This window comes from Budorcas taxicolor, chromosome 10 (assembly GCF_023091745.1).
Source record: "Budorcas taxicolor isolate Tak-1 chromosome 10, Takin1.1, whole genome shotgun sequence".
Lineage (NCBI taxonomy): Eukaryota > Metazoa > Chordata > Mammalia > Artiodactyla > Bovidae > Budorcas > Budorcas taxicolor.
The window spans coordinates 50,169,621-50,190,069 of record NC_068919.1 but is presented as its reverse complement, the minus strand read 5'-3'; the positions used below and the strand labels follow the sequence as shown (position 1 = coordinate 50,190,069).

General features: G+C 43.3%; 1 protein-coding gene across 1 annotated transcript in view; it reads left to right on the top strand.

Moving 5' to 3' along the window:
• The first annotated feature begins 10,270 nt into the window (after positions 1-10,270).
• LIPC (lipase C, hepatic type) overlaps positions 10,271-20,449 on the top strand; it is a 166,983-nt gene continuing 156,804 nt past the window's right edge. The window contains exons 1-2 of the mRNA XM_052646971.1: positions 10,271-10,288; positions 15,180-15,312. Coding sequence (XP_052502931.1) covers positions 10,271-10,288; positions 15,180-15,312 — 151 coding nt within the window. The remainder of the gene's footprint in view (positions 10,289-15,179; positions 15,313-20,449) is intronic.

Genomic DNA, 20,449 nt, shown 5'->3' with positions numbered 1-20,449 from the left:
TTCCAGGCAAGAGTACTAGAGTGGGTTGTCATTTCCTTCTCCAGGCAATCTTCCTGACTCAGAGATCGAACCCAGGTCTCCCGCATTGTAGGCAGACGCTTTACCGTCTGAGCCACCAGGGAAATCCATAGGGCCACAGAGTCAGACACAACTGAAACAATTTAGCATGCATGCACCTGGTTAATAACTAAGTGTATCAGGCTTTATTCACTAAGGAGTAGGGGTGAGGTCCCCAGTACTTCCCACATTGCAATAGCCCTCAGTTCTCCTGCAGTCCACTAGATCTCGTCTGCCCTTGACCCCCACCTCCTAAGTCTGCAGGAATTATTTTTGCAAGGTAGCCCATACATGTTTTGCCTTCCTCTCTGAAGCTCATGTAGGGGAGCAAAATTTGCCATTCCAAAACATCTCTTTGGCAGGCAGATTATTTTGAGCTGAAAACAATCAAAGCCCAAAAGACTCAGGAAGAAATCGTGACCTTATCCCTAACTACCTAAAAGAATTTAGATAGGTGCCCTGTTTCCAGAATAGAGCTAGCACCAGAGATCTCTGCAAAGAATATGGGTTAGCACTAGTCGGAAAACTCAGCAGGAACTAGAGATCAGAGTCCACTCTGTGTCCATCGTCTCTATGGTCCAGCAAATGACTGTTTTAACATATGTTACCTTTTTAATCTTCATGTGAATTGCATTCCTCTGTTTTGAAGCCCCAAACCACTATCCCAACATCCTCGTGTGTCTTTAGCTGAAGACGGTATTTAAGGTAAGGGCTTTGGCCATTTTGGCAAGTTACTCAGTTTTCCCAGATCTCTCCAGTGTTATTAAACTTCTGTTTCATTTTTCTCCTATTAATCTGCTTCATGTCATTTTAATTTTTAGACCAGCCAGAAGAACCTAGAAGGGTAGAGGAAATTTTCTTCCTCTTCAATACTCATAAACCACTTAGAGTGGGCATTTCAGCATTCCCTCTTTGCCTTCTAAGAGAGTCCTGACCTGCTAGGAACCAGACCTTTCCCTGTGCTGGTGGCTGCTGGCTGCCCTGGGCCCCTGTGGTAATGATAAGTATCCTGCTCTGAGGTCAGGAAGCAGAACCGTTTGGACCCCCAAGTCTGCTAAAATTTCTAGGTTCCACAAACACACTCACCTACTCAACATCCCAGCCTGGGGTTTCTGCTTCATGTGGGTTCTTTTATTGCTTAAGAATGTTTAGATATTTACCATCCTTCATTTTCATGATCTTGTGAGGTTGGAATCACGGCTTTCATTATTCTCATTGTAGTAATGTCATAACTTACCCAAGGCAGAACTGGACTCAAAGCCAGATCTTCTACCCTCAAATCCACATCCCTCTCTGTGGCATATGACCAAAAGTCGGTATTGCTACACATAATGACAGGCTTTCCACTTTCTTCCTTGTTTATACATTGCCTGTGAAAAAATGGACAAGGGAAGTTACTTTTCTATCAAGAGCTAAAACAAGCAGTTTTGCTCTATCAGAGATGATATGATAGCAAAAAAAAATAAAAGAATCCCTAGAGACAAGAAGCCCTGTGTAAATCTGACTGTGTTCTCCTAGCCCTGAGATTCCAATTACACACCGGCTGACCTCCGAGATCTAATCTTCACTGTTTCCTAAGGCATCAATATGATGGTTCACTCTCCCAAAATCCCCACCCTCCACTCAGCCTGACAGTCAGATTAAATGATAGGAGTGGAATTGTAGAGTGAAAAATGGCTCTGTTGGGGATATCACTCCCGTAGCCATGCATTCAAAGGAAGCTTAGACAAAGCAGTATTTTCCTTCTCCTTTCCTTGAAATTAACCTAGAGGTAAAATCTTAACCCAACCTGGTTCACTCATATCAAGCGCTTACTGGAGAGTCTTGTTTCCTGCAAATCTCAGGCCACTAAGGAAAGGGGAGGACGCCTGTGGGCCTCACCTGAAGAAACTGGCAGTTTCTCAGGGCATGAGAACTGAAACTGGGGCTGATGGCATTGGGACTTTCCTGTTGGGCCCGTAATTGTTCTCCTGCCAGGTGTCATTCGAGCCAGTAGAAGGAGATTGACTTTGGTTCAGAAGCAAAGAAAGGCAGAGGAGTAAGAGCTCCTGCTGTAGAGTCTGTGGTCTCCCAGACAAGCCTGAGCGGGGGCTGCTTTCTAGGAACCTCCTCAGCAAGGGCGGGGCAAGGAGCTCACGAGAGCGAGGATCTCGCGAGGCTGGCCCAGGGTGTGCCCCTCACCTCCCCAGGTGCAGCATCTCTGCACACGGCCCCCCACTGCCACCACCTTGAATTACAGTGCTGTGCGCAGCACCTCTGCACGCACCCCAGAGCTGAGGTGTCAGGCACTACAGCCATTTCACACTAAGGATTCTGGTCTGAAGGGCTGGGTTCCAGGCCTCTGTACATGACCCCCTTTGAGCAAGTGAAACTAGACTAAGCACAGAGGAAAAGGAAAAAAAAAAAAGTAGACTTTGTTACCCAGATTCTATTTTTATTTCTTGGGACTTGTTAATGGGCTTTGCTAGTGACAATGGGGTCAAATCCAGACAGGTATTCTGACCCAGAGACATCCAGGGCTTTGAAAAGAGTCCCTCCTCTACCCAACCCAAGAGGAAAAATAAACTTCCCAAAGGCAGGTTTGCACCACCTGTTCTGGGCAGAGCTGTGTGGTCGATTTTCTCCTTTGCCTGTGACATGCTGTGCCTCCCCCAAAGAAGACTCTCTGGCCCTCAGATGTGACCCCTGGGGTCTGAAGAGTCAGACAGGGAGAGACTCACCCACAGAGCTCCGAGTCCTGACTCCCATGAGTCAGCCTCCAGGTGGTGGGTCCTGTCCTGGGCGCCCCTGGAAGGACCCCTCTGAGGGCCTTTCCACTCTAGAGCCTGATTTCTCTGGGCATTAACCTGAGAAAAGGAGCCAATTGAAAAGGAATTTTTCAATTTAATTCAGGATTAGCTGTTCTAAGACTGATGGTGGAAATCACTCAGAAAACAATTTTTTTGTTTTGGAGAATGCTTTTTGTTTTTTTAAAAAATACAAAGGCATACATAACAACTTATGTAGTTAATTTTCAAAATCAAGACCAAGAAGCATAAACCCCATCTATACATTTTTCAAAACCACTATAAGTAGTTTTCCTATTCTTTATCATAGTTAAATGGGCAGAAAAAGAGAAAAGGAAAGAACATAGAAGTGTAGGAGAAATAAAAAGCATGATGAAAGACTGTAATCCTAAGGATGGTGGGCACTATGCTAAGCACTGTTCACAGGCTATTCTCATTTATTCATCCCCAATACTGTCCCTATTTTAGAGTAGGGAAATTGAGGCACAAAGATTTTAAATAATTTGCTTGCTACTGAGGCTAAAAAAGTGGAGATGCCACCAAGAAAATCCAGTTCTCTATTATAACAAAATATGCTCAATCATGTCTGACTCTGCAACTCCATGGACTATAGCCTGCCAGGCTCCTCTGTGCATGGGATTCTCCAGGCAAGGATACTGGAGTTGGTCACCATTTCCTTCTCCAAGGGATCTTCCCCACCCAGGGATCAAACCTAGGTCTCCTTCATTGCAGGCAGATTCTTTACTGTCTGAGCCACCAGGGAAGCCTCTACTCAAAAGATAAATATCAAAAGAGATAGCCTTTCCTCCAGAAGAAGCACTAACCTATTATCTTAAAATTCTGCAGCTAGATACTTCCTTTATCATTTCTTAACACAGGAATTGTAAGAGAAAATTGTGCTTCAGTAGAAAACTATGCATTGTCCACACCCAGGGCAACCTTCCTAGGTTATCTGATTCCAGCATCCATTGCCCTTGAGGCACTCTGCAACTGTGTACACTGTAGGAAACTAACAAAAGTACAAAATGCTGTCCTGTAGAAGTTTAACTGACTTTGGAAGCTAGCTGCATTTCTATTTGCCCACATAAATTTTAGGAGATTTTAGCTTTTCCTTTGAACTAGTTATAACACCCTTACCAGCTTCCTCATTAATAAGTTGAATAAAATACTTACCATATGTTCAATTTTATATCTGAAAGTCATGATTTTACCTTTTAAAAAATTTCTGCTGTAACAGAATTATCAAAGCATGTCAAAGCACCTCATCGTTTCATACTGGAGGACCTTTAGACATGACCTGGCCCAGATGGTTTCAAAAATAACTGGATGACCATTGATGATGTGTAAATTAGGTCTTTTGTAGCATAGTCTCACCCTAACAATTGCCTGTCAAACACTTTGTTCTGTAACTTGTCAAAGGTTATGAGTAAAACTTCCAGTCCCCTCATCTTGGCTGGTCTTTTTTTACTGCCAATTGGGGAAAATTAATCTTCATGTAAATTATATAAGTCGACCATAATGTCTCCATTACATCTATCTTCTGCTATGTTTCATGGACTGTTTCAGGCTACCTCCACTTAGAAAGGGCTTGAAAACATTTGTTTTTAAAAATAATGATAATAAACACACAATCTATGTCTTTATCTGCAACGCAAGAGCACAACACAATCCCATTTTTTAAGTCTTAGATTCATACAGAGCTAACAGCCAATTCCTACTACTCTTGGCAAAGCTACTTTTTGTTGTGTGTACTTTGAAGTTAGTGAAAAAGTGAAAGTGCAGTCGCTCAGTCGTGTCTGACTCTTAGCGACTCCATGGACTGCACCCCACCAGGCTCCTCCATCCATGGGATTTTCCAGGCAAGAGTACTGGAGTGGGGTGCCATCAGTCAGTTCAGTTCAGTCGCTCAGTCGTGTCCAACTCTTCGCGACCCCATGAATCGCAGCACGCCAGGCCTCCCTGTCCATCAGCAACTCCTGGAGTTCACTCAGACTCACGTCCATCGAGTCAGTGATGCCATCCAGCCATCTCATCCTCTGTTGTCCCCTTCTCCTCCTGCCCCCAATCCCTCCCAGCATCAGAGTCTTTTCCAATGAGTCAACTCTTTGCATGAGGTGGCCAAAGTACTGGAGTTTCAGCTTTAGCATCACTCCTTCCAAAGAAATCCCAGGGCTGATCTCCTTCAGAATGGACTGGTTGGATCTCCTTGCAGTCCAATGGACTCTCAAGAGTCTTCTCCAACACCATAAACAAACACAATTCAGTTTTCATCCCACCACTTACTAGAGTGTGGATATGGGTGACTGAGTTAACTCCCTAAGTATCAGTTTTCCTCTCTGTATAAAGGGCATAATCATACATGCATCATCACAGGGTTATTTTGAGGTTTCAGTGAGATCACATCAGAGAAGGCAATGGCACCCCACTCCAGTACTCTTGCCTGGAAAATCCTATGGATGGAGGAGCCTGGTAGGCTGCAGTCCATGGAGTCGCTAAGAGTTGGATGTGACTGAGCAACTTCACTTTCACTTTTCACTTTCATGCATTGGAGAAGGAAAGGGCAACCCACTCCAGTGTTCTTGCCTGGAGAATCCCAGGGACGGGGGAGCCTGGTGGGCTGGCGTCTATGGGGTCGCACAGAGTCGGACACGACTGAAGTGACTTAGCAGCAGCAGTAGCAGTGAGATCACATAGAGAGTCTGGCATGTGGAAGCAGGCCCCTGAACTATTAACCCCTGACTTGTAGACCTGCCTAGGAATTGATTACTAACCTTGACAGTAAGACACTATGTATTAAAATGATGAGTCATTGGCAGCCCTTGAATCAGATCATTGTTCCTGATTTCTTGCAGCCAAGAACTTCATTTGCTAAGCTCAGAAAACTTCTGTGAAATGATTGTGTGACATGGAGCAAGTACCAGCTGCTGTAGAGAGGCTTGGGCCATTTGGACCTAAGTGACATCCCAGAACTGCCTGCTACTCAGAATAAGGACAGTGCCCCCTGGCAATCCCATTGTCAGAAGCACTGGTGTAACAGGAGAGAAAGGGGCAGGGCACAACTTTTGAAAGAATGACATAGCCCAAGGACATGACATTAACTGATTAGAATCAAATGGGACCCAAGATAGCAGACAAGACTATCCCTTGATCCTCAGTTAGCAAGTGAAATGACACACCTAGAGGTGCCATGACAGTTCCAAGGCACTGTTAAAAGACCAAGAAGTGGGCAGTGGCCCAAACCCTGGAAATCTACCCCCTTCCCAAAAATCGTTGAAATAATCCTCTCACTCATTAGCATATGAAATTACCCAGCTTATAAAAACTAACCACGCCACATTTCATGACTGTGTTCACCCTCTGTGATGGCTCACACGCTGTCTGTGGAGTGTGCTTCTCTCTGAATCTGAATAAATCCTTTCTTATCTATCACTTTATCTCTCACTGAATTCTTTCTGTGATGAGGCATCAAGAACCTGAGCTTCATTGAGTCCTGAAACCAAATACCATAGTCCCAGCCATATGGGTTCAAGTTCCAAGCAAGATTTTGGCTGGGTTCAAGTCCCAGCCATATGGGTTCAAGTCCCAAGCAGAGTTTTGACTGGGTTTGAGTCCCAACCACATGGGTTCGAGTCCCAAGCATGTTGACTGGTTTGAGTCCCAGCCACATGGGTTCAAGTCCCTATCTGAGGTAAACGGTTTCACTGAGACCCAAAGAAAGGGAGCTGCCATGCTGATGGCCCAACTTCCCAACTTGTGCCCTTAGTTTACTGCAATCAGTCAATTCACTTCATAGCTCGGTTGGCCTCCCTTAGGAGCACAGCATGACAACTCTTCATCAAGGCCAATCAACACCCGAAGCGGCTGAAGGATGCAGGCACAGAGTTTATTCTATGCTCACCTTCTTTCCCATGGGGAGAAAACCCTTGTCAAACTTGAAGGAGCCAGCAATTGTCCGTGTCTACCTAGTTGCTCAAAACCAACTTAAATCTTTACTTCCTTTTGTTTCCAAGCACAATGTAAACAGAGGAAAGGGGGTTTTCCATTCTACTGGAACTACTAAAATCATAAAGTGCACTATTGGTTCCAGAGTATCCAGTCACAGCTTTGGTTTCGTTTGTTGTTGTTATTCTTTCTTTAATTGTTCCACAAATCAGTAGCTGTAATTCTGATAAGTGGGTCAGCCCAGAGCAGGGAACATAAAAATAAGTGTAAAAGGAGATCTCAGTTCTTTGTTCCCTAGTTTTTTCAGTTCAGATTCTGCAATGAGAGAGGATCAGAGTTTATAGGGACTCAGAAGTCCTCAGCTCCAATCTATATGTCTGACATGTGACCTCAGACCAGGACTGTTAGGGTCTCAGCCTCCTCACTTGTAAAATGGAGGAAGTAATTTTTGTCTCATTTGTTACAAGTGAGAGCTGATTGTGCCAAGCACATTCCACATGATAACATTCCACCCTCACACTTTCATTTTACAGATGAGAAAACTGAGGTAAAGAGAGGTTGCATTATTTGCACGATGTCACAACTCGCCAGAGGCAGACCTCATGGAGAGGTTAATCTTCAAATGTTAATCAATGCAAACATGATTATCTTGAATGCATAAACACCTGCTTGAAATGCTTGAAACGCTTCATTCTTTCAAATAGTCTAAAACAGTCTCTGCAACCTTGTGTTCATCTTTCATTTGTTTACCTGTCTTAAAAAGAAACAGATAAGGAAACAGTTAGATTCCAGTTCAACCCCTTTTCAAATAAGGACATGTTCCAAGCCAACTCAAAGAAGTGCCCCTACTTGCTTTGGTTATATTTCTGATGCCAAAAACTTGGCCTGTGTGTCGCTGAATTGAATCTCAGAGACAGGGTTTTGGGTGAAGTAGAAAAGAATAGCTTTATTGTTTTGCCTGGCAAAACACAGAGGGCTCCTGCACTCAAAAACTGTGTGTCCCCAACCCTGGAGGTTTTGGTGAGGAGTTTTATAGCAATAGTTCAAGGATGATGCTGTTGATAAGATTAGAATGTGGGTAGAGCCTGCACTCCTTTAAACTGCTCTCTTGATGAGCTTCTCTGGTTCCTTTAATCTGACTTCTCTGAAGATCTTCTCTGAAGAAGAATGCTAAATCTTCCACTGGAGGTTGTAGTTCTATAAAGAGCTTAAAGTGAAGTTGCTCAGTCGTGTCCGACTCTTTGTGACCCCATGGATTGTAGCCCAACAGGCTCCTCCATCCATGGGATTTTCTAGGCAAGAATACTGGAGTGGGTGGCCATTTAAAGATACTGTTATATGTATCCACTGAGGTGCAACCAGGACCCTACTCCAAGGCTGCACTGTTGTTTCTTGGCTGCTCCCTCTCTTGTCTTTGCATCCCCTCCCTTTGCTGCTGCTGCTAAGTCACTTCAGTCGTGTCTGACTCTGTGCGACCCCATAGATGGCAGACCACCAGGCACCCCCGTCCCTGGGATTCTCCAGGCAAGAACACTGGAGTGGGATGCCATTTCCTTCTCCAGTGCATGAAAGTGAAAAGTGAAAGTGAAGTCGCTCAGTTGTGTCCGACTCTTCTCAACCTCATGGACTGCAGCCTACCAGGCTCCTCTGTCCATGGGATTTTCCAGGCAAGAGTCCCTTCCTTTATTACTGTTCAAATCTGCCTTTCAGAACTCAGCGAAGGTCATGGAGGCTGAAGGTTGTTTCCTACAAATAAGGAATGGGGGACACAGAAAGTCTTCCATACCCAGAAGCCCCACAGGGTCCTGCTCAGTTTCATTCCCTAATGGTACAAAACTGTCCATACAGATCAAGCTGGACCAATAAAAGCTTGAGCATTTTCCTGGTGGTAGTCTGGCTCAAAGCAGGTATAAGAGAGGTGGTCATTTTCCAATGACGTGATCCTACAGATTTCATAAATTTAATCTTGGAAGTGGAATAGTGCTGAAGAAAGAAAGTTCAGTGTGGGGCTGAGAAAGGCCAGGGATTAAGGGCTTGTGGTTGAGAAAAGTGATCCTGGATTCAGGTGGTCTTGATTTCCCTGCTGTCAGCCTTTCTTGGATAAAGTATGGTTTTGTCCTAGTTCTTAATCTCCTAAATCTCAACTATGAAGTGAGGGAAGTAATAGCACCAATCCAAAACTTACTGTTTTGGTTATTTTTCCCTATAATTCTACCAAGAGAATACCATTCTCAGGTATCCCAGTGTCTGATGATAAAAGCAGGAAAATCTGATTCAGAATAGAAAACCCTACTGCTCTCATCAGAGATTTTTACCTGATACCATGGTTTCTCCCTCTTCTAGCTCTCTTTATCTATGTAAAATATTTTTCCTTCTGAGTAACTTTCTTATCACCATTACACTAAAAGGAAAGTTACGTTCAGGTCATTAATACCCATCCTCTTGAAATCTCCATTTCTTCAAGAAGCTCTTCAAATTAAGAGAAAGCAAATACTGAGCAACTTTTAGGGATCTAACTATAAGATCATTATTATTTTAGACTGAGGCTTGCAAAACAAAGTAAGCACTGGGCTCTACCACTATGCACAATGCTGATAACTCTCTGGAGGCTTCAGGCTCCGTGGGATCTAGCCTGCTCCCCTTTTCAGCTCATGGGAAGTGAAGGGTCCCCCATGGACTGCTGGGCTTTCCAGGGTGCACCCCAAAGTATATGAATATTTATCTGCTCATAAATTATATAGCACTAATATATTACGTGAGCTTCCCTTGCGGCTCAGTAATAAAGAATCTACCTGCCAATGTAGGAAACCCAGGTTCAATCCCTGGGTCAAGAAGATTCCTCTGGAGAAGGAGATGGCAACCCACTCCAGTATTCTTGTCCGAGAAATCCCATGGACAGAGAAGTCTGAGGAGCTACAGTCCATGGGGTCGCAAAAAGTCAGACACAACTTAGCAACTAAACAATAACTATATATTACATAGTGCTATATACAAATGATATAGTGTAAATATATAATAAGCCTTGTATTTACACAAACAAAATATTCAAAGGTGATATGTTGGTCTGTTTGACTGTTCTAATAGAATACCATAGACTGGGTGGCTTATAAAACACAGAAATGTATTTCTCACAGCTATGGAGGCTGGGAAGTCCAAGATCAAGGCACTAGCAGCTGTGATATCTGATGAGGGCCTCATAGATGGCCATATTTCACACTGTAACCTCACATGGAGGAAGGCTCATGGGATCTGTCTGGCTTTCCTTTCATGTGAGCACTGATCCCATTCATGAGGGCTCTGCCATCAAGACCTAGTCACCTACCAAAGGTCCTATACATCTACCATCACCCTGGGGCTAGGTTTCATGTACTAATTTGTGGGGGACACAAGCATTCAGCCTATAGTAAGTGATACAAGAAAAATTAGAAAGATCTATTATTTTCTTCTTCCTCCCCAACAGATCTCTCAAGCACCACCCTGAGGCAATGGTTCTCAAACTTTGGGTGAGCAAGAACAATCCAAAGAACTTGTTTAAAACTAAGATGGTCCAGGCCCCAGCCCGGGAAGTTCTTGTTTACTCTTTCATGGGAGGGGCCTGAAGTTTTTCCTTTTCCTGAGCTCAGGCTGACTCTGATTCCAACCCTCAATCCAATATTTTGGATCCACTGATCCAGACTCTTCTGTTTTCTTCCCCTTTTAATTTTCTGCTAAAATTTTAATCCTGTGATCTTCCTGGTACCTACCTCCTGGACACCCTCATGACTCCCTACATGAATTAAAACAATAAAAATAACAATACCTGCTATGTATTATTTCCTGCTTGGCAAGACTGCCTAGGGTTTACCTCTCCTTTAATCTAATCAAGTAAATATGCTTAGTCCCACTACACAGATGGAAAAATTGAAATCTCGGAATGCTAATGTCTTGCCCTAGGTCACCCAGTTAGTAAGCAATAGGCCAGGGACCTGAACCTAGATCTGTCTGATTCCAATGCCTTGACTGCTTCCAAAACAAGCCACTGTATTTTATTGAACCTCTACTATGAACTGAGGCTTCCCTGATGGCTCAGTAGTAAAAATCCACCCGCCAATGCAGGAGACAGTGGTTCAATCCCTGGGTCAAGAAGGTTCCCTGGAAAAGGAAATGGCAACCCACTCCAGTATTCTTGTCTGGGAAATCCCATGGAGAGAGGAGCCTGGCAGGTTACAGTCCCTGGGGTCACAAAGAGTCAGACACAGCTGAGTGGCTGAGCACACACACCACTATAAACTCGGCACTTGGCTGGGCACTTCACATATAAATCTCTAATACTCATGACATACTTGTGCTTGCAGAGGTGTGAATCTCACTCCACAGATTCTGATGTAGAAGAAATAGCTTTGCTTTCTGTAACCCACCCAAATTATAATTTTGAGCTCCTATTTTTCAGGCCCTCCTGGGTTCTTTCTTGCTCCAATCCCACATACCACCAGTTCTAGGTCAGACACAATACCAAGGCCTGGAGTTGGGGTAAGCACCTGGTCCTATCCCATCAGTCCACATAGATGATGCCCCATCCTCCCCATCTTCATGACCTGTTGTCACTGGTAGCTCCCTGCTACTCCCAACCTATACCAGGCACAGGGGTATATTTTGCCCCCCGTTGACAAACTCACAGCCATTTCCTCTTTGAGTCCTTACTACCTTCTGGAAGAAATGTACTGTCCCCTCTGCCCTCTAGACAAATCTCCTTTTCCCCAATCTACTTACAAAGTCCAAGAGACTCTCTTTCTAGTGATAGGAAGGCAGGAATATTCTTTCTCCCTTCACATCCCTTTAAAACATTCTTAGCCTTTTGCTTGCTTTTGTTGTTTAGAATTCACTTATGCCAGGTCCTAAGCTTTAGGATGTTCAAGCTGGTTTTCGAAAAGGCAGAGGAACCAGAGATCAAATTGCCAACATCCATTGGATCACCAAAAAAGCAAGAGAGTTCCAGAAAAACATCTATTTCTGCTTTATTGACTATGCCAAAGCATTTGACTTTGTGGATCACAATAAACTGTGGAAAATTCTTCAAGAGACAGGAATACCAGACCACCTGACCTGCCTCTTGAGAAACCTATAAGCAGGTCAGGAGGCAACAGTTAGATCTGGACATGGAACAACAGACTGGTTCCAAATAGGAAAAGGAGTGCGTCAAGGCTGTATACTGTCACCCTGCTTATTTAACTTCTATGCAGAGTACATCATGAGAAACGCTGGGCTAGAAGAAGCACAAGCTGGAATCAAGATTGCTGGGAGAAATATCAATAACCTCAGATATACAGATGACACCACCCTTATGGAAGAAAGTGAAGAGGAACTAAAAAGCCTCTTGATGAAAGTGAAAGAGGAGAGTGAAAAAGTTGGCTTAAAGCTCCACATTCAGAAAACTAAGATCATGGCATCTGGTCCCATCACTTCATGGCAAATAGATGGGGAAACAGTGGAAACAGTGTCAGGCTTTATATTTTGGGGCTCCAAAATCACTGCAGATGGTGACTGCAGCCATGAAATTAAAAGACACTTACTCCTTGGAAGAGAAGTTATGACCAACCTAGATAGCATATTCAAAAGCAGAGACATTACTTTGTCAACAAAGGTCCGTCTAGTCAAGGCTATGGTTTTTCCTATGGTCATGTATGGATGTGAGAGTTGGACTGTGAAGAAAGCTGAACGCCAAAGAATTGGTGCTTTTGAACTGTGGTGTCGGAGAAGACTCTTGAGAGTCCCTTGGACTGCAAGGAGATCCAACCAGTCCATTCTAAAGGAGATCAGTCCTGGGTGTTCTTTGGAAGGAATGATGTTAAAGCTGAAACTCCAATACTTTGGCCACCTCATGTGAAGAACCGACTCACTGGTAAAGACCCTGGTGCTGGGAAATATTGAGGGTGGGAGGAGAAGGGGACGACAGAGGATGAGATGATTGGATGGCATCACCAACTCAATGAACATGAGTTTGGCTAAACTCTGGGAGTTGGTGATGGACAGGGAGGCCTGATGTGCTGTGATTCATGGGGTCTCAAAGAGTCAGACATGACTAAATGACTGAACTGAACTGAAGCTTCAGGAAGACAAAAGATTTATGGACTTCTGTCTACTTTACTCTTCTTAGATGAGAGGGAGGGTGTGAGGGAGAGTTTGGGAGAAATATATTATTGATATCTCAAAGTATTATCTCTGGCGCATGTTCTCTTACTTTACAGATGAAGAGATGGAACTCATGAAGGTTAGTAGCATTGTGCACAGCTAGTTGGTAGAAGACCCAGGATCTTGGGGCACGTGGATTCACCAGTGTCTTGGTGAGTTAATCTGCAGAGTGAGGTCGGGAGTAGAGTTGGTTCTTGGCAGTACCCAGAAGACAAGAAATGAGGTGGGCTCAGGGGAGAGGAGCTAAGTAGATAGTCAGCTGTTTTAGGTTCCAGCTTTCTGGGAAATTAGTAAAGTGGAACCTTCAGATCCTGCTTAACAGTGTAGGTAGGACGGAGCCAGCCAAAAAGCCAGCACAGAAGCCTCTGCTCAGGAATCCTGCATCCAACTAGAAGGTCTCCATGCCATAGACCTCCAGAAGGAGGTGCAGCCACCAGACAGCCCAGTCTTAAGCTTTGCCCTGGGCTCAGTCTGTCCAAACTAATAGGACCAAATGAAGGTCCTGCTCAGTTCATTTCATCCAGGCAGTGATCATCAAGTTAGCTAAATACCTGCCCAACATTTCAACTTGGATGTCTAAGAGGCATCTCAGACTCCACCTAGCCAAAACTGAATTTATGATCTTCTACCACCAACTCTGCTCCACTCACAGTCTTTCCCGTCTCAGCTAATAGCAACAGCACTGTCCCACCTGCTCAAACCAAAGTCCTTGAAGTCATCTCCAACTCTTCTTTCTCTTCACCCCAGTAGTCAGGAAATCCTGTTGCATCTACCTTCAAAATACATCTACCATCCATCCATCACTCCCCAATTCCACTTTGACCATGCTGAACTAAGGCACCATCACCTCTCGCTGGATCACTATGATAGCCTCCTAGCAGATCTCACCAGTTGCATCCTAGTTTGCTAGTAATCTGTTCCTAGTCTTGTAAACTAGAATGACCCTTTACAAATATTATAAAAATTATATCACTCTTCTGCTCAGAGTGAGTCCCCATGTCTCGCAGTATAAAAGCCAAAGTCCTTTTAATGATGCTTCCCTAGTCACCGGCCTCCTTGCTCTTTCTGGAACATTCCAGGCATGCTCCTGCTTCAGGCCTTTGCACTGGCCGCACTGGCTGTTCTAACCACCTGACGCTCACCTCCTCAACATGTCCACAGGGGCAATTCCCTCAAAGCCTTGCTCAGAATTCAACTTCCCAGCAAGGCTCACCCTAACCATTCTATTTAAAATCACTACCTTCCCCAACCCCCTTACCTCAGCCAACTTTTCCTTCTCCTGTCACTCAGATTGTATTCTACCAATCTACATAAATCTCTCATGTATTATACCTGTTGTTTCTTATCTGACTCCTCCCATCTCCCATGGTACATAAATACCACACGGACTGGAATCTTGGTCTGTATTGTTCACTTGTTCATCCCAAGTACTAAAACAGTGCCTGGCATGTAATAGGTACTTTTTTTAAAGTTGAAAAAAGTGGATAACGTTTACCACGGAATATTACACGAGAAACATGGTAGCGTTTCCCCTGTCTGGTTTCGCCAAGTGGCCTTACCTCTCAGTGCTCTACACAGTTAGAGCTCCATTAATACACAGGAGGGAAGAGTGTGCTTACTCATTTTTCAAAGCGGCCCCCAGCAAAAGCATCCAGTTCTGCATCTTTGCTCCTTTACCAACTCCTTTTTACACTGACATTAGAGGTTTTCTGCCCCTTTCAGTTATAGAAATTTTGCCCATCACTCTTTGACCACAGGACCAGTAGTTTTGCTAAACTCAACAGAAAACAGACCCCATGGGGGCTCTCCTCATAGCAGAGTCCTTTCCTTTCTCTTTGAGTTTAGTCTGCATTTGAAATACTACTGCCTGTATCCCCTTTACAGTGCTGTCAGAGAGAGACTTAGGCAACTCTGTGGAAGCCACCTATCCCTGACCTTTGACAGAATTTCCAAACGTATTAACTTCAAACTGAGGCATTTGGAGCTGTGACCTTGGCCCTGGAAGGCAAGAATACATGACAAGATATTTTATTTTCAAAATGTATCAGGATAAAAAATACTTCTGTAAATCAATCTTCTTCTCTTTTTTTGCATGAGGCAGATTTAGATTTGGGGGTTGGGTGTAGGCAGGAAAGAGTCTGAACACTAGAGAACATGTTTAAAAGGTTAATTATTAATGGACAGTCTTCCCTAACAAAGTATCAATAGGCAATCTTGTCTCTTTAGCTTCAGAAATTAGCAAGAGGACCTCGGACCCCAGGTGAAACAGGAGAAATGGAAAATCCCCTGTATGTCTCTATCTTCTTGTTTTTGTGCATCTTGATCCAATCAAGTGCCCATGGACAAAGCCTGAGACCAGGTAAGAGCCTGCCTTTTCTCCAGAGATGGGCATGGACTTTCTTCTTTAAATGTACATTGCAGTGAATCCACGCCTTTTGACTATGTCCGATAGAGTTTGCTTCACAGTGTATTAGGTGATTCTATGATCGGCATCACAGGTCATAGGGACGTGTAGCTGTTTGTAGGCGTTTTGGAAAATTCTGAAATTTAAATTTTAGGAAACCGCTCTAGGAGTAGAAGTCTTCTCAAAGCGATGAAGTCTCTCTCATATCTGATTCAGAAATAGTCAGGCTAAGACTTCTTTGGTGGCAAATAATCTGAAAGAGTCTCAGATCTTCCTGAGAGTTAAATTGGTGTCTAATTTGCAGTTGAAGAGAACAGCTTGTAATGAAACCTTCTATCTTGCTGAGGTCTTCTAATTGCTGGCTTTCTCAGAAGAGAGGAATTTGTAGACTCTTCTTTCCAGTCAGGTTGAACACGGAGCTATCATTGCACATTTTCTAAACCTCACTTTTTCTGTCAAAGTTTTACCCTGAGACTAAGCAGTCACACCTATTTGTTCTGGAAATTCATAGGTTGATGGTCAAGGTGATCCAAATGCTTGATTAGGCAGGTGGATCACAGGTTCCTGGCTAAAGAGTGCATTGGATCAATACATGATGGATCTGAAGTGAACTGAACACTTTGGCCAAATGAGACAGGGCTTTGGGACTTTATTTTTGTGTTGGTTACTGGTTTTTCTTTCCTCTAAGACTATGACTGGAGGGAGCTCCAAAAAGAATTAGAAGCTTACTACCCAAAGACATACCTGAAAACTCCAGAATATCTTTTTTCTCCTTGAAGAAAAAAAGGCTATTCTTTGTATTTAATCATTATTTTGTATATTAGGTCAGTTAATAACTTATTAGCAGTATTAATTATTACCATTCATTGAGCATTTTGTATGTCAACTACCAGGTTAGTTATTTTGCATACATCATCTCACTTACAAAACTGAGTCCAAAAATGTTAATAATAACTTAGAGCCATGCAGGCAGAATTGTTCATGATTTTTCCTCCCTGTGTTCACAAGGATATTGGTGAAGGGCCTTTCCTGCCCTTTGGCCCAGAATGTTTTTAATTTCCTATCGAAGCATAACATATATCTCAAAAAATACCTGTATCATAAAGTGCTCAATGAATTTTCACAACCTAAGCCAGCATCCCAGGAGCGTCCCTTGCACACGCATCCCTGGAGCCTTAACATAGATTATTTTGACTTTCTGGAGCTTTTCAGTAATGGTTGCATATAATATGTGCTCTTTTTGTTCTGGGCTTCTTTCACTCAACATTATGCAATTACATGTAGTATGACACATTCACTCAGGTCACTGTAGCATCCTGCTGTAGGAATATACCACCTTTGGTTTATTTGTTCTGCTTCTGATTAGACCAGATGTTTCAGTAGAGACTTGGGGGTTGGACGCCATTAGAGTCAAGGTGAAGTATGAAAGGCAGGACAGCCTCCCCCGGGGTTGCTGGGTATTAGCCACATTTCCCTCAGCAAAGCCTGTGCTGGTCAGCTACTGCTTCCCCAGGGTCCTGGCTTGCCAAATGCTGTGGGAAGTTTCCATTAGCAGGAAGGTTCTTCAGAGAAAAGGATCAGAGACAGGAAGCCTTTTGTTTCCTTGAGAGCAGAACATCTTGGCAGAACTTTTTTTGCGGGGAGTGAGTCAGATCTGTGTGCACTGGGCTGGTGTGACATCTTTCTCTTCCCGGGGCACTGCAGGCAACCAGGTACCCCACAACGGAGCCCTAGAAGGTTGAGTATCTATGCCTTGTAGGATAGTTTCCCAAACTGCCCCCCAGGGGATGTTTTTGGCTGTCAGAACCAGGGAGACAGTGCTATTGGCAAGTAGGGCTTAGAAGCCGGGGATATTGCTAACCATGCTACAGTGGACACGACAGCCCCCACAGCCATGAATTATTCAGGACCAAGTGTCCATATACCAGGAAGAACTCCCATGGGATCCTTCCTCCTTAACCCCAGACCTTCCAGCTTGCTTCTTTTTATTATTATTGATGACATTGCTAATGGACCCACTAATGTACTGTACACCCAGTATATGCCAGACATTGCACAAACATTTTACCCCACCTTCACCTTGTGGTGGAGTCAGACAGCAGAAAAACGACTTTCCGGAGATTCCACAAGAGGAGCAAAAGGTCCCTAGACTGGATCTATCTGCTTAATGCTATAGGGTTCTGGCCATTGTGCTCTCACCTCATGGTTTAACAGCCATGGATCCCTAGAAATCCATTCTGCTCAGTTCCTCTCCCAGGAGAGGAATATTGGGTAATTCCTGTCCACCAATGCCAAGGGAAAGAAGATACAGTGAGCATCCCGAAGACCCTAGGACACAGAGCCTCCATTGCCCTCATCCCCAGGCCCCACTCCTGAGGCCAACACTGCTTAAATGGTAGCCAGTGCTCCTAGACCCTGGCAGCCCCCACCACCCAGTGATATCCACCAGCAATGCCTCAGGAGCCTGGCCCCTCCCTGCAATTCCCGCCACAGCCTCCACATCCCAGAAGCAGCTGAAGCCCATCCATCAGTCCCTCACTCATTTAACCAGTGTACATAGGCGTCTGCCACATTGAAGGCAGCGCGTTAGTACAGAAATTCTCAACTTCCCAGACGGTCCCATTACACTCTCAAAAATTAGTCACAATTCCAAAGAGATCTTTTTTATGTGGAACACAGCTATCAGTATTTACTGTATTAGAGACTAAAATGGAGAACACTTTTTAATGTTTTGAATAATAACAACAAACTCATCACATGTAAGCATATGAAACACTATATTGTGAGGAATAACTGGTATTTGCCAAATAACAACGAAAAATGAATCAGAAGAGTGACACTGGGTCACAAAGAAATTCTGCTACTTTTTTCATGTTTGGCTTAATAAAAAGGGCTGGGCTTTTTTTCATCTGTTTCTGTATTGAATTTGTTGTGAAATGTTACTTTGTCTGGACTACACAAAGAAAACCGGCCTCAGATATAGGGAAAGGGAGTCAACCTTAGAGGTCCCGCCAAGGCCCTCACTCAGAACTGCTTTGTTTGTGCAGCAGACACTGAACAACGTGGAGTGCACGGCCGCCCCTGCTCCCCACAAGCTTACTGACGAATCAGGTTGACCAGGGGCAGGAAGACAGGAACTGCCTGCACTGCCAGAGGGCAGTAAGGGGGCCATTATCCATAGAGAATGTGACAGTAATAAAAACTTCTCATCATCACGATTCTAAATAATGCCAGCGATAAAAATTAACACCTCCTCCAAAACAGTTCTTTTGGTCAGAGTTGTAAACAACTGCTATGGTTACTACTGAGTTTTATTAATGTATACAAAAACTTCAAATGATCACAGGTTCTTATCACTTCTCCTTGAATATATGTTCTCTGATAATGTCAATTTAGAGACCCCCCCCCCCCCCCCCAGTTACATAGTTGGTCCCTGGTGTTCACTGACCACGATGTATGCTCATTGCAACTGTCTAATTGTTCAGTATCCTCCCAACTTACTTTGTCATCTCACATCCCAAATTCCATGGTATTTATTGCTTGTTTTTGCCTTTAAATAGAAATAGTAGATTTAAAATTAAAAATGATATCATACTGATTTAAAAAACAAAGAAATAGAATCTGACTTCAATTCTGTTATCCTGTGTGACCACTTAGACTTTTGGGTTTAAAATGTAAAACAGAAAAAGAGGTTTTACAGTGAACTGTGAGGTATAATATTTTGTGTGGGAAGTAAAAATGTGGGTTCTTCCAGGAAATATCTTTAATGGATTTGTATATCTTTAAAGTGGAAATGTATTCTTTTTTTTAATTGTTGTTTTAAAGCCAAATAACAAATCAAGAAAACAGTGATTATTGCTGGTTTTTGCATATATGGATGCATATAACTGAAAATAGTTCTTATAGAACAAATGGTATTAAAATGATCCGTTCTGGGTTTTACATATATAAGGTATAAACAGTCTAATAAAGGAGATAAGATGTATATATAAATTTTGTTTCAACTGGATCATAAAATGTGATGAGTACCACTGGAGAGGAGGACAAAGCGGTGAATGTTTGTGTCCCCCACAAAATTCATCTGTTGAGATCCTAACCCCCAACAGGATGGCATCTTAGGAGGTAGGGACTTTGGGAGGTGATTCAATCGTGAGGGTGGAGACCTTATAAATGGGCTCCTTCTAAAAGAGACCTCAGAGAACCCACTGGCTCTCTCTACCATATGAGGAAACCTGGAAAAGGGTTTTTACCAGAACCCCAATATGGTGGAACCCTGATCTCAGATTTCCAGCCTCCAGAAATGTAAGAAACAAGTTTCTATTGGTTACAAGCCACCCACTGTATGGTAATTCGTTACAACAGCCTGAATTAACTCAGTCAAGGCACAGGTAGAGATGAAGAAGCGCTCACTTCCAAGTACAGGTAGAAGAAAGGCTTCTGGGAGGAGTCAGCCTGTGAGCAGAGTCTTACAGGATAGAATCTGGACAAACAAGGAGGCTTTCCTTGTGCATAAGCAAAGGCACAGAGACAATAAAGTACACATGTTTTCCAAGCTCAAACATCTTCAAAAAACAGGCCTTCTGGGAAGGAGAAAAAAACTATAGGAAGGAGTTGACAGCAGCAGTGCATCACAACTGTCAAAAACTAGAGACAATTTGAGTGCCCAACAATAAACCATCAAGGAGGGAGCGGGTGGCTATTACTAAGTCCTCCTTTAAACAAGCATTGTGTTGAATACCTGCTACTAGAAGTGCCAGGAAATTTGTGGAGCAATAATGATGGGAATCTGAAATAAAAGCCTTACTGCTAACACTTAGGCACTTATAATGGCAAATTATCAAAAAGATCGGTGACCTCCAAAAGATTACATAACAATTGGTCTTGCAGATTTTAAAAACAAGTATGAGGAAATTAGAAAACAGGACTAAATGAATTATATATTGAATCACAACTACGATAAAAAATTCTTATACTTGTATATCACTAGGGATTAAAAGTATATGTAAAGATCAATAGAGTTTTAAGGCCATGGAATCTGTATGTGTGTGTGTGTTTTAAGTATTTACATGTAAAAGAAAAAAATGAAAAAACA